General features: G+C 41.6%; 1 protein-coding gene across 1 annotated transcript in view; it reads right to left on the bottom strand.

The window, feature by feature from the left end:
• Positions 1–11,908, bottom strand: part of fndc3a (fibronectin type III domain containing 3A) — a 47,427-nt gene extending 35,519 nt beyond the window's left edge. Inside the window, exons 1-2 of the mRNA XM_022748899.1 lie at positions 11,491–11,908; positions 8,421–8,564 (exon numbers count right to left, since the gene is read on the bottom strand). Coding sequence (XP_022604620.1) covers positions 8,421–8,531 — 111 coding nt within the window. The 5' untranslated portion in view covers positions 8,532–8,564; positions 11,491–11,908. The remainder of the gene's footprint in view (positions 1–8,420; positions 8,565–11,490) is intronic.
• Between the last annotated feature and the right edge of the window lie 915 nt (positions 11,909–12,823).

Here is a 12,823-nt window from a genome sequence, read left to right as displayed (position 1 = left end):
TTAATTTCAATAGCATTCCATCAGGGTGTGATCATGGCACAGCTGAGCCGGCAAGGGTATAAGGGTTCCATAGCGTGGGGAGTCCTTTGTTCTGCCTTTTTTCACAACAACAACAATGGCGTGAGGGAGCTGAGCGACCCACGCAGCTTCTGAGGCTGACATACACGACTACGCTACAGTCCCTCTCCCTCCCTCCCTTCGCTCCCTCCCCCTCATACTCTCCCTGGCTCGCTCTCCCATTCACAGAGCGACATGCCGTACACCCTCTCTTAATACTCGGATCGATGTGAGAGGAGATGAGGTTGTGGGAGTTCAATTGCAGAGCTCCAGCGCTGGCGACAATTACAGCCTCGAGTTCTCTCCCGTTTTCAAAGATCACAAAGCAGCCCACTGACAGTCAAAACAGAGACACTATTTGTGCAGCGACACAATAAACAGGGCTCGCAAGTATTCACCGCTTCTGTAACATCTGTCCTCATTCATTCTGAGCGGATCATTCCTTAAAGCGACAGTGCTGATCACTTGATCAGCATGTGCCAAGTGAACAGATACTCTGCGTCACTGATACCGCTGCACGAGGGGCCCATCAAAAACCCCCCACGTAATGAAATCCCTGCTTCATTTGGCTCTGTAGAATGAAAGAAGCTGGATTTAAGGAATTAGATAAATATAGCTGCTAGCAGAAGCGATCAGGGGATGAGTACAATAGGCTTATGAAGTAAGATGACTTTAGGGAAATACAAAGTTAAATTAATTTGTGAGTTATGCAAAACACAAAGTGAAATCTGGATAGTGCCTCCTTCAGGTTGGTTCAAGTTTTTTTTCCTGTACACCTAAAATATATTTTGCAACCAACCAATCACAATATAACAATGGAGAAATGATATCTAATTTGATAGTGACTGAAAACCACAGCAAAGCATTGGAAAGAAAACGCCTGAGCTTCAACTTATTGAACTGCAGACAGCTAAAGTAGCATCCAGCAGAATCAGCAACTAAATAAACTAAATAAAATAAAACTGATGCCTTTGTCTCTGCTCCACCACAACAAGCAACCCGATGCAGTGCTTTTGCAAGAGCAAGCACCTTTTTTTTTTTTTTTTAATTACTTGCTGCCATTTTCCCCACATTTCCTGCAACAATGGAGGCAGATGTCCTCCAACAATTTGCATAAACAGCCTGGAACTGAAATCAGGTCTTGGCCAAAATGTTGTTAGATTTATTTTTTTCCCCTCTCAAAGTTACAGCTGCATAATATTCAGCTATATTGTGATGTGATTAGTGTTTCTGGGCTTAGAATATGGACAGGTTACTAAGATAACGTTAGGCATTTTCATTTATTTATGCTAGTAATATTCACCTCACTATTTTGCTTTGTTTTTCAAAGAATTGCCTCATAATGTTCCATCAACGTCAGACATTCAACAGAGGCAGTTTCTCTGTTTTTCTGTAGCATCGTCTACAACATATTTAGAACAAGAACTTTTTGCAAAATAGAAAAAAACATATTGCTGGGGAAAAAAAATTACACAGTAAAAAAAATAACACATTTTTAGATTAATCAGTTTCCTCCTCTGATAACTCCTACCTGCCTGAGGCAACTGTCAGTCACATTTATCCTTAGGCCACATTCAGACAGACATTTACCCTATGTTCAAACAATACAATACTGCGTCAGTGGAGCTGTGTTGTGTGTTGTTGCGTGTACCAACGAGACAGTGAAACACATTCCAGTAAGTCCAGTTGGAGGAACGGGCTTGAATGAGCACTTGCATCTATGCGATTGGCTAACAAAGTGCCTTTCCGGATGAGCGTCCCAGCAAAGGATGAAAAAGGCATCTCTACGCCGCCACAAATGCGCATTCATCTTGGAATTACCCCCCCCACCCCCCCCTCCCCCCCCCACAACAACACACACGCAACACAATACAACAAAAATGTGTAACTGCCATCACAGACTGCCTGTATAATGACTTTATTTGGAAGTGGATAGAGTCTGAAACAGTGCTAGGATACTGCAAAGGTTACTTTTCACACAGATGACTAAGCACTGAAATGTGCTATGGTTTCCTGGTCACATTCACAACATGGATGATCTTTTTCACAGCACACTTGATGGAAGAAACCATGCATTCAGAGAACAGGAAGAATGACAATCAGATTTATAGAACCGGTGTGTCCGAAAGTTAAACAACACATTTTGTTCCCAGCACTGTAAAGATTTACGTCTACGTAGGAGCCCTATGCAAAGAGACTGAGGATCAATTAGCACACACTGTCACACAGGTGGCCACTGCTGTGTTTTATTACCCAGGAGAATGGGCCCGCTCTGTGCGTTCATGGCTGTTAGCTCTGACGTTTCTCTGCCGTTGGGTGACTCAGAGTTCAGGTTTCTCACTATTTGTTCCTCTTAATTGTTTACTGTGCATGGATGTGACATAGCAGCTGGGTGGACAGGAAACAGGAGCCAAATGACACAAGGAAAATCCTGCTGGTGTCGGAACTAGCCAGGCAGTGACACAGTCTCCCTGCAGCTGATGGCATACGCTTACGTGTGCAATGATAATTCAAGGCAATTTGATGATCCTCCACCCTCCAGGTTCCCTGGGAAACGTTGCGTGACGGGATAGTACGACAGAAACAGGCTGGAAAAAAAAAACTCTCTGAAAAGGTGTTCATTCTGTAGCACGTCCTTGTAAATATTCATTATCTTCTTAGCAATATTCACTCACAGAGGAGGAAATCTGGTATATGTACTTATCAGAGCAACCATAAAATATTGTCTAAGCACAAAGTTGAAGTCAGGGTTTGGATTTTTGTCTGCTGAATGTCAAATCAGCACCCAAATAAATGGATTTTACTCAAGGCTTTGCCTGGATTTGACTCTGGTCTTTGCTCACTTTAATATTTCACATTAAAGAAAAAAAACCCCACAGTCTGATGCTTCACAGAGGAGCTGGTGTTAGATAGGTGATGGGCTGTGGTAATCTTGATACAGAGTTGGACTATTCTTTTTCGTTAATTCAGACCACAGCATCTTCTGGCTCATGCCCTTTGAAAATTTCACATGAATTTCTGCAAACTCCAGACATGCTGTCATGTGCCTTTGTTCTCCTCAAGAGTAGCTTCCATCTGTCTCCTCTCCCACATAGCCCAGACCTGTGAAGTGCTGCACTGAGTGTAGTCCTTCCAGAGCGATTTCTCATCACAGTGAAGACACTTTGTACCTTTGTGAGAGTTGTCCTTCGGCTCCAGTTCACCTTTCTGGCCAAAGTCCTTCTAGCTTGGTCACTCTGTTATTACTTCTACTGTTATTACAAAAAATTCAATAGAGTAGAACTTTAAAGTGGCTATTTGTGAGTTTTGGTGGTTTCTTGCTGGGAGAAGGTGGTGGTGATTGCCGCTTGACATGAGCTTCAGCCATTGTTGTGTTTACAAGACAAGAAGTTATAATACGCCCTCTGAGCAGCGCTGCGTCTTCAGGGCGGATTGGGGGCTACAGAGAGTCGCTATCAGGAAGTGACAAGACGGGCTGGGGCTAGCTTGTTAGCGTGCTAACTGCATTAGAAGAAAAGACGTGATAGAGAGAAGAGTTAACATTGGTGTTGCTTTCCACCTCTGGAGACAGCTGGAATAAAGTTTGATGCTGAACTCATAACATTTCTTTTATATTAGTACGTAAACACCTGTTAATGCTAACGTTGGCTATGTAGCAACAGCAAAACTTAGCTCCTTTAAGCTAATAAAATATTGACATTTGATGTATTGTACCAGAGTTAGCTTAAATCTATCAGTGCATATGATGATCACCTGTAGTACTTGTTTCTGTAACTGCTTTAATAAGCCAATACTAGACGTCAGAAATAAATGGTTATTGAGTGTGGCTCAGATCGATCCACTGGATAAGATATTCAGTACTCGTATCTGTTCTGTAAATTGGTGCAGTAATAATGGTATGGTTTGTCTCGCTGGCTCAGAAGAAAGTGTCCTAAACAGTGCTGAGTCATGCACTGTCCACCTCCTCACAATAGTTGACAAATAGTGGGCTCACCTCCATTTTCACAAATGGTTCAGGGGCTGACCAGGAGACAAGTAGAGTGGGTTGCATTTTTGTCACAACATATCAGGCCCCTCTGGCAACTTGTGAGGGGGCTCATGTCCAGGGCCCTGTCTCCTGTGTCTGGCTATAGCATACAAGGCCGGCACCAAAGACGGCGGAGTCGAGAGCGAGGTCTCACTATCCCACAGTAACATTAGCCCACGCATGGCACGTCGCCACAAGCAAGACCACACACACACACACACACACACACACACACACACACACACTCATGGCTGTGTGCTCCCTGTTCAATTAGTGTTGTTACTATTCAATGCGGAGTGTTCTTACACACGACCAGAGCAGAAAGTAGGTTTCTAAGGTTTTTAAATCTCAGCTCATGTCAGAGAGGATGATTATGTTTAAATAAGAGCATGTCAGAATAGAAAAAGTGCTACGTTGTCTTGAAAGCTCTTGTAATTATACATATTTCCCAAAAGGTTGGACGTTTCCTAGGAAAGGGTTTCTAACAGAGACTGCACAGCACGATGTCTGTACCAAGGATTGATACTGTGAGCACCTTCTGAAAAACCACTAACAGCTTCTTTTTTTTTTTTTCCTCAAAAGTGTTTTCATCACGTACAGTCTGTCAGGTTACAAACACAGACCTAAAAACCATCAAAGCACTGGAACGTAACGACACAAGCACAAAGAGCATGAAAACATTAAATGGCAGATCTAATGAAAAAGAGTAATGAACAAAATATACATAACCATCAGCACAGACAACAGCTAAGTACATAAGCCATTAGCTAGGCTTAAACATTGACAGAAACCGGCTGATTCATCTGTTACCAATTTAGCTACAAACCAAATGGCAGGAGCAGGAAAAACTTAGGGGGAGAGGGGCTTAAATGGATAGACGCAGTGAATCATGCTGTACCCAAAGTCGTCTCGAAAAAGGAATCATCTCAGGTAATGACCCCAAGACAACAACTTCCTCTCTGACTCAGAATAATTGGTCCAACAGAGCGTTAATACCAAGTCAAAACTGGGATAAAGAAACCAAGAACAAAGAATGAGGTATCCTTGCAGCTTCTCCAACTAAAGGTCAGAAACAGAGGGGTCAGCCATCGCTGTTAATCCTCTTCACTGTCACCACAGTCCTGCCTCGCTCTGTCAGGGCCCAGACCCCTCCAGTGGTTCCTGCTCCTCACTCTGCAGCTGTCATGATATTTACACACCTCCTCAGACACGAAACACACATGAGCTGCATCTTAGTCACAGCAACGCTCAAACAACAATCCCTGAAAAGCTCTGCAGCCAATAATGCAAAATGGGAGGGTTTTTTTTGTATCACAGGTGATCAGGAGTGAGACTCTGACAACATTAAATCAATCACATTAAATTCCCTGTGCTTCCTACAAGGTATTAAAAACTTCTGTAATAGCATAAAGCGCCGGATGTAGCACCAGTTTCCAATGAGCCGACTAACCCAGCGTAAGGGTTAATACAACGAAAAGACTAATACAATCAAAATCACAGACACTGTGAAGGAGGGGGGTACAAAGAGGAACCAATATGTGGGGGTGGGTGATCAGGCCAATCTGGCCGATCATACGACAGTCTTTTTGGGTAGAATCGCAATCCACAAACTGCATCCTGTTTCCACTCTGATTTTATTGTGAAGGTCATGAACGGAAGTTGCACCTTTCTGCCGCTTTGATGCTTCTTTCATAAGTCTTCTGCTCGCCGCTATTCTTCACCCACAATACTGTGTTCCGTTTACGAAGTGTGTCACAACCAATCACACTTTTTGCTTAGTTCATATGGAGTATTTGTTGGGACAGCACTATTCTTTATTCAAGACGTGCTACATGTACGTGTTTTAATTAGAAAGTGCAGTCACACTGGACAACAGCTGGTGACGCTAGTTGTTGTTCTGATAAGCTGGAGAACTGGTACATGTGCCGCTACGCCGAGTTCACCGAGCTTGCAGTGCAGAACAAGTCGCAAGCTAACGGTTAACAACGGGCTGGTTAGCTGTGATTGAACTTTTAAAATCAAATATAGCACCTTTTAATGACATCTGAAAAGCAGATTGTATGCCAATGTAAGATCATCCACACAGATCATCAGATCGCTCACCCCTACGATATGTATGAGAAAATTTAAGAGTCAAAAGATATGGCTCCTTCCATTCAGAACCAAAGATCAATCAATACAGATGTCAAAAACCCAGTTAGGACAAATCACAATTCAAGACTGAGGGAAGTTAACCATCCCAGCATTAGCAACTGCACACTCACTCTCAACTCCTCAACATGGTCAAAGGCAATAACAGAAGCAATTAATTTTTTTTTGCAAAGGCATACATCCATATAGCGTTGTTGAAAATGATGGTTACAGATGGATGATAATGACCCTGAAACTGCAATGCAAAACATCCAGTTCTGGCAGCATTTCACTGAAGAAAAAAAAAAAAAGGTTTTCTATTGATGTGGCAATAGACATCATTTCTTTTGGCTCTGGACTCTTAATACTCGAAATAAAATTTTCTTTATAAATTGTTGCTGTTTTGGCATTGATAATCTTGGTTTGTAGCTATTGCCATTCAAAATTCATACATTCCATTTAATGTAAAATGAATCATATCAAATATTAGCTCAATAGCAGACCATTACCTCACTGTAGATCATGTACGTGGGTATTGATATGTATGAGAGGAATACACAAACACACCTAGTGCAAAAACAAAGTCATCATGCTGTGGTTCGAAAACACAGACACTGCTGTGTTATCTGATACTTGTTATTCTTCCTCACAGGAACACATTTCAGTACATTTCAGTGATCATGAACATGCAGCGTCTCAAACTGGTCTGAGCAGCGGGGTGGTAATGATGTAAGCCAGGAAGGAACATCCACGTTTTTATTCCACTAGCTCTCATAAAACATTGTAAACACTGACATGGGACATGTTCAGGTAATCAGGTAACCTTTGTGGGAGGTGGTAAGGTAACTGAATTCCATGAGAACAACAACCTCACAGCCCAATACAACCAGCAAAATTTGATCTCTACGTGAACAAAGCCTGATTCAGGTGTGGGTTTTTCCACAGTGGAAAATGACAAGACGGGTGGAAAGGCATGTTATGGGGCAGTGCTAATATTAGCAACTCTTATCTGGGCAAACTGCATAAGACTGAGGAAATGACAGGAAAGATATCACTGTGGGTTCCATGCGGTCCCCCAGGAAGTCACGGAAACCTAAGCAAATCGAACTGATGACCATCAAAATGACAGGGAAATCACCCAGGCTTGTCAGGGCCACTAAACCTCACTCTGATACTGACAAGAGATGATTGGGGTGGTGGTGGTGGTGGTGGTGGGGGTGGGGGGGGTGGGGTATCACCCCATATCCTGTACCCATTCTGCAAAGACTGCTATGAAAACTGAGAGATAATGTGGCTCATAACTAACAAGCACCTGTCGCCCATGAAACTCGTATCCATGAACAACTGCAGTGAGGACAGCAGATCCGTTTGGGTTGTTTCAATACTTGTCTGAGTAAAACCCATATCTGCATATTTTCATTAGCATCTGAAACAAGCCAGCAAATGCTTTAGGTTTCACAAGTCGTGGATACTATATGTTGTTGTCAATGTAAATGTATCAGGAAAAAGTTTTGCAATTTTGAGACCAAGTTAGATTGAATTTATAGCAACACAATAGACTGAAAGAATTTTTTCCTGAAAATACAGCTGAGTTTGAGACACTAGAATCTTTATTATTCTACTACTGTAGTAGTAGTAAATATTAAGTCACACAACTCTAAGTGCAGGGTTTCAGACGTCTTTTGGATTTATTATTGCCTGACGCACACAGCCCTGGCTCCAGGCTCTGCTGGACTACATATCAGGCTGAACAGCACATTAGTGGTTCCCTACTGGTGCTGGTCAAACCATATACCATGTCATTACCTCTAATGTTACTGTTACTTGTTGAGTAAGTGCTGAAGTGTTTTAAGTGCACCCGCTAAAATTTCTCAAATTGCACAGATTACATCCTTGAATGTAGTAGCATTTTCAGGGATCAAAATTCCTGGCTTTGCGAAGCAGTCCGGTGTTATGCATACAACTGTACAAATATTTATGACATTTTCTGCGCAAGAAAGCCAACACATGCTCCATTTCAAGCACAACAATTCAACAACTGCACAATTAAGGCCAACAATAGACTAAATAAGCCAGAGGCGCCATTTCTAACAAATCAAATGTAACTATGAGACACATTGCTAAAAGTCCATTTGGGCATAACTTGATGCAGCAAGTGTGATCAATAGCCAAAGAGATATCGAGGCCTGAGGGGGTCTGAGTGTACCTGCTGGGGGCCATCCCCGTTGACCATGGCTGGGGGTGGTGGTGAAGCCAGGATTGGGAGTTCAGGGCTGAGAAGCTGGCCGGACTCCAGAGGTGGGGTGTGGTCTGCCATGTCTCCCTCATTCACACCACTGAAGAGGTACTCCTGCAACAAAGACAAAGCGATCAATGGAGATGTACAAAGTAAACCGCAAAGGTTTGTGGCATCATTGTCTTGTCATCAGACCTGTGCTGAGTGCTACATTTACTAAGAATGTCCACAGGATGGGGCTTCTCTGGGCTTCTCTCTCTCCTCTCTCGTAATGAAAATGAAGGCTGGATGGCTGAAATAATGGCTAGATGAAGGGATGGATGTATGTGGATATCTATTCTAGATTATTATAAATTGATAGGATCATCTGTTGTTTTCTAAGTATGCTGCAAATGTATTGCGTTTATATAAAAACCATTATTACAGAGTGACAAATACTAAAGACAAAAACATTCTAATATTTTTAGAATATGAGGCTTGGGCGACAGGGCGCACACACATCTGCTATCCTCCATTACTAGTGGAATTTTCATTTTTATTTTATGATATTAAGGTCCATTTAGTGATTTAAAAGTCTGTCTCCACTAGCATAAAAGACACCAGGCATGAGGCAAATAACCTTTAAATGCACTATTGTTTCCAGTGAGGACTTAGTGACAAGCTGAATCTCACTGAGTGGGAATTTGACGCACATCATAATTCATTTCCAAACCCATTCATTGTTTTCCACAGCCAGTCATGCACTGGCACATTTTGTGGCAGAGCAGCCCACTTGCTTACTCTGAAAGACATTTTCTGATGGCATCAGTGAGCAGCCAGGTCAGACCAGCTGTTCCATCCAAACTAAACAAGCCTGATCACAGCCCAAAGAGAGGGTTGATACATTTTCTTTTATTGGATGCAAAACATGCCATGTGGGCAAAAGTCATTGGAAACTCCCATTTGTGCCGTCGTGGGAGTGAATGTTGTGGATTACTCCTGTTTGGTACTTGTCTACACTGCATGCTCCATTTACATGATACTTGTATAGTCCATATGAAATCATAAAATCAATTGGCAAGCCATGAGCCATGATATATTCAAGAAGAAGCTTGTTTGAAGCAGCCTACAATGTGTCCTCTGAGTGGTGACGCAACCTAAAAGAAACTTCCTCACACAAGACAATAACCAAAAGCTGACCATGGTGCTGTATTATGTCTACTAAATTCAAGCAATCAACAAGTGCAGAGCAACCAAGAGAGATATACTGTACATAGGCTCATGTCAAATCAAAAACTATGAGAGTATCCAGAAAAGACAGAGTTTCTTTTCAGACACTGGAATGAAATAAGACTAAGAGGGCAAAGGGCCACATTCAGGACTAACCGCTAGTGAAAACAGTTGCAACAGGATGACATGGTTAACAAAAATTCTGCCAAAAAAAAAAAAAAAAAAAAAAAAAAACAGAAACACCATGAGAGAAATGTAACATGTGTCCTTGAACCTAATTACAATCTAGCGCATGCGCCCCTATACCTGACAGTGATCTGGCTTATCTGTTAGCTTTAGCCCCTCCCCTCCTTAAGCTTAAACAACAAAGTCAGTTTACAGTGTGATGGTCAATGAACTGGATTTGAGGGAACTATTGCTGCAGTAGAGGACTGACATGAGATTAGCCCAGTATTACTCGCAGGCTTTAGATGACGGCAGCCTCCTTCTGTAGTCATTAGGCCTCCAAGTCAGTCACTCCAATCACTTGGTATATTACTCTAAGCCAATTTCAAGCAAACTCATGTTCATTTTTTTTTAATTGTTTACTAAGAATACACTCACAGCAGCTACGTGGGGGTCAGTTAAAGGAGAGGAAGCACAAGGAGGGGGGCATCCCTGGTCACAGGCACTTCTCTTCTTTGCATTTGCCCCTGACTACCCACCTTTCACACACTTTGGTAAAGCTCAAAGTGGAATTCGTTTCTCACACAGGAAATTAAGATTTTCACACACAACTTTTTCCAAATATGATGTCATTTTAAGAGGGTGAATGGGCGATTTTAAATTGTTTTGAATGCTCTAACAGCCATGTTACTATTTTACGGTGTTGGTACTTTCCCCTTTTTATTCCTTTGCCTTCTCTAGGTAAATATGTGGCTATAAAAGCTGTTGATAAATAATCAGAAATCACCACAGCCTCCTAGTAAAAACCAGTGAAAAACACCAGCTGTGGTTCCAGTAAAATAAACATTACCTCTATATCGAAATTGTGGTAACATCTGTTGTTGCCCTGATTTTACATCATATTTGACTGTGGCCAAGAGAGCATTTGAAAAGGACAACAGCTGTTTCTCAGTTACAGTTTTAGTGAAACGGGGGGGGGGGGGGGGACACACACACACACACACACACACACACACCCTGAATGGTTAGAATAATAGACTATTCTGTTTAGACAACACTTCTGCTTATTCCTCATGTTAAGAATCAGACAAAAGCAAACATAAAATATATGATAATAATGATGAGGGATAAAAGCCTCAAGTGTACAATGAGTTGGAAATTTTGGTTGCCAGTTTGTAATAACAACTACAAAACATCCTGTTTTCAACCAACACATTAATGGAGTGGAGATTTAGCAGGAACACCTGGAGAAATGTTTTCTTATGCCAGTCACCTTCACACTGTGCAACAGCTGGCTATCCATTTAGTGCATGTAGGTGACTTAGCTTAACTTAGTTTCTTAATATCATTGTTACCAGGTATGTCAATTATGTTTAACATGACGCACTATTAACACTAAAGTCAATGTTCAAAGGTAATGTTCCGTATTTGCCATAGCTAAGTTAACTAGGTTAGCTACCTTGCAGCCAAGACAACTGTTTACTCTAGCTACAGGTGTGTATGCTTAGCGTTAAGTCATGGCTGTCCCTTATCTAACTGCAGTATAACACTGCAGTCAGCTCATTCACAAACGGTAACCTTAATGTTTATTTCGAGTTCCCTTAAGAGACAGACTGTCAGCACCACAAGATGAGTTATTACCAATAGCGCAGCTAACGTTACTCACTCAGTCAGTCGGCACAGCAGCAGCAGTGTTGACTGACACGCCGATGCACAGTGATGATGATTCCTCTGCAGCTCTTTCCCCAAATGTTGAACGTCAGCGGGCTCCGATGACCAGCTACTTTCTGCAACACCTGAGACGGATAACTAGCTAGCTACCCAGATAAACACAGGGCAAGGCAAAATGTGACATGCTAGCGTTAGCTACCTAATGCTGGCCAGCTAATAGTTAGCAAGATGAAGATGTGCTTTTCTCCTAGTATGAACGACGATCGCTTGTATTAACTACACCTAAAACAAATAGAAGTAACTAGCGAGCGACAGTGACGATGCTAAGTGTCGATAACGTCAGCGGAATTGCCAATTTTATCGAGATAACTTTCCATCCAACCCTGCTCCTTGCATAAAAGGCAGGAATTTCGCCATCGCTTACAGGGCTCTTTGCGCATGCGTATTACAGCAAATCATGACGAATCCCAAATTCCAAGATAGAGAGGAGAAACATTTCTAATCTTGACAATTTGTCTAATTTGGTTGGTACCGTGACGTAGTCGATATCCTGCACACTGATAATGAACTTCATATGGCTTCGTACATTTTCATGACTTAAAGGAAACCCTTAAGGTTGACGTGTCTGTGATCGGTTCGTCCAGCAAGTCAGTCTCAGAGAAACGTGTACTATAGTGGCGAAGCGATAAAATCATTTTTGATTCACCTCAGTGCGAACTTGTCAGACTCAGTCTTGCACTATTGAGTCGCAAATGTACGGAAACAATGCTGAACAGTAGCCAGCTTCTTATTGGAAATTATCGGTCCACCTTAATAGCATCATATTGCTTTTACTATTACTGTTCATTCATTTTTACTGTTTCCTGTAGGGTAGTAGAATTACTTTAAGTACAAATATGTAAACTGTCATTGTCTTTAACATTGCATTTTTAATTAAATAAACTTATCTATCTATCTCATATGAAATTGTAATGTCTTTCATATGTGACAGGTGTAAAGTCGAAGGTAGAAAGCCTTGTTACACAAATGCTCGTTAATTTCTTTGGCTCTACCTTGTAATTATTACAAAGTCTCAGGAAGTTGACAGTGTGGTTTGACAGGGAACATCACAAAAAATGCATCAGTCACAATCCAGAACTGCAGTACCCATTTTCAAGCAAATTCATTGTTTTTATGTGAATTACATTTTAGGTCTACACATATTTTATTGTGCATTACCTTTTTACCAACCATATTTATTGCAAATAATATACATTCTATTTATTGACTATTGCACTTAATTTTGCTTGTCTGGTGTTTTAAAGGGGAACGTCATTTCTTTTTTATCT

This window comes from Seriola dumerili, unplaced genomic scaffold (assembly GCF_002260705.1).
Source record: "Seriola dumerili isolate Sdu_G_001 unplaced genomic scaffold, Sdu_1.0 BDQW01000134.1, whole genome shotgun sequence".
Classification (NCBI taxonomy): domain Eukaryota; kingdom Metazoa; phylum Chordata; class Actinopteri; order Carangiformes; family Carangidae; genus Seriola; species Seriola dumerili.
Note: the sequence above shows the minus strand (reverse complement) of the source record. Positions and strands in the feature narration are given on the sequence as shown.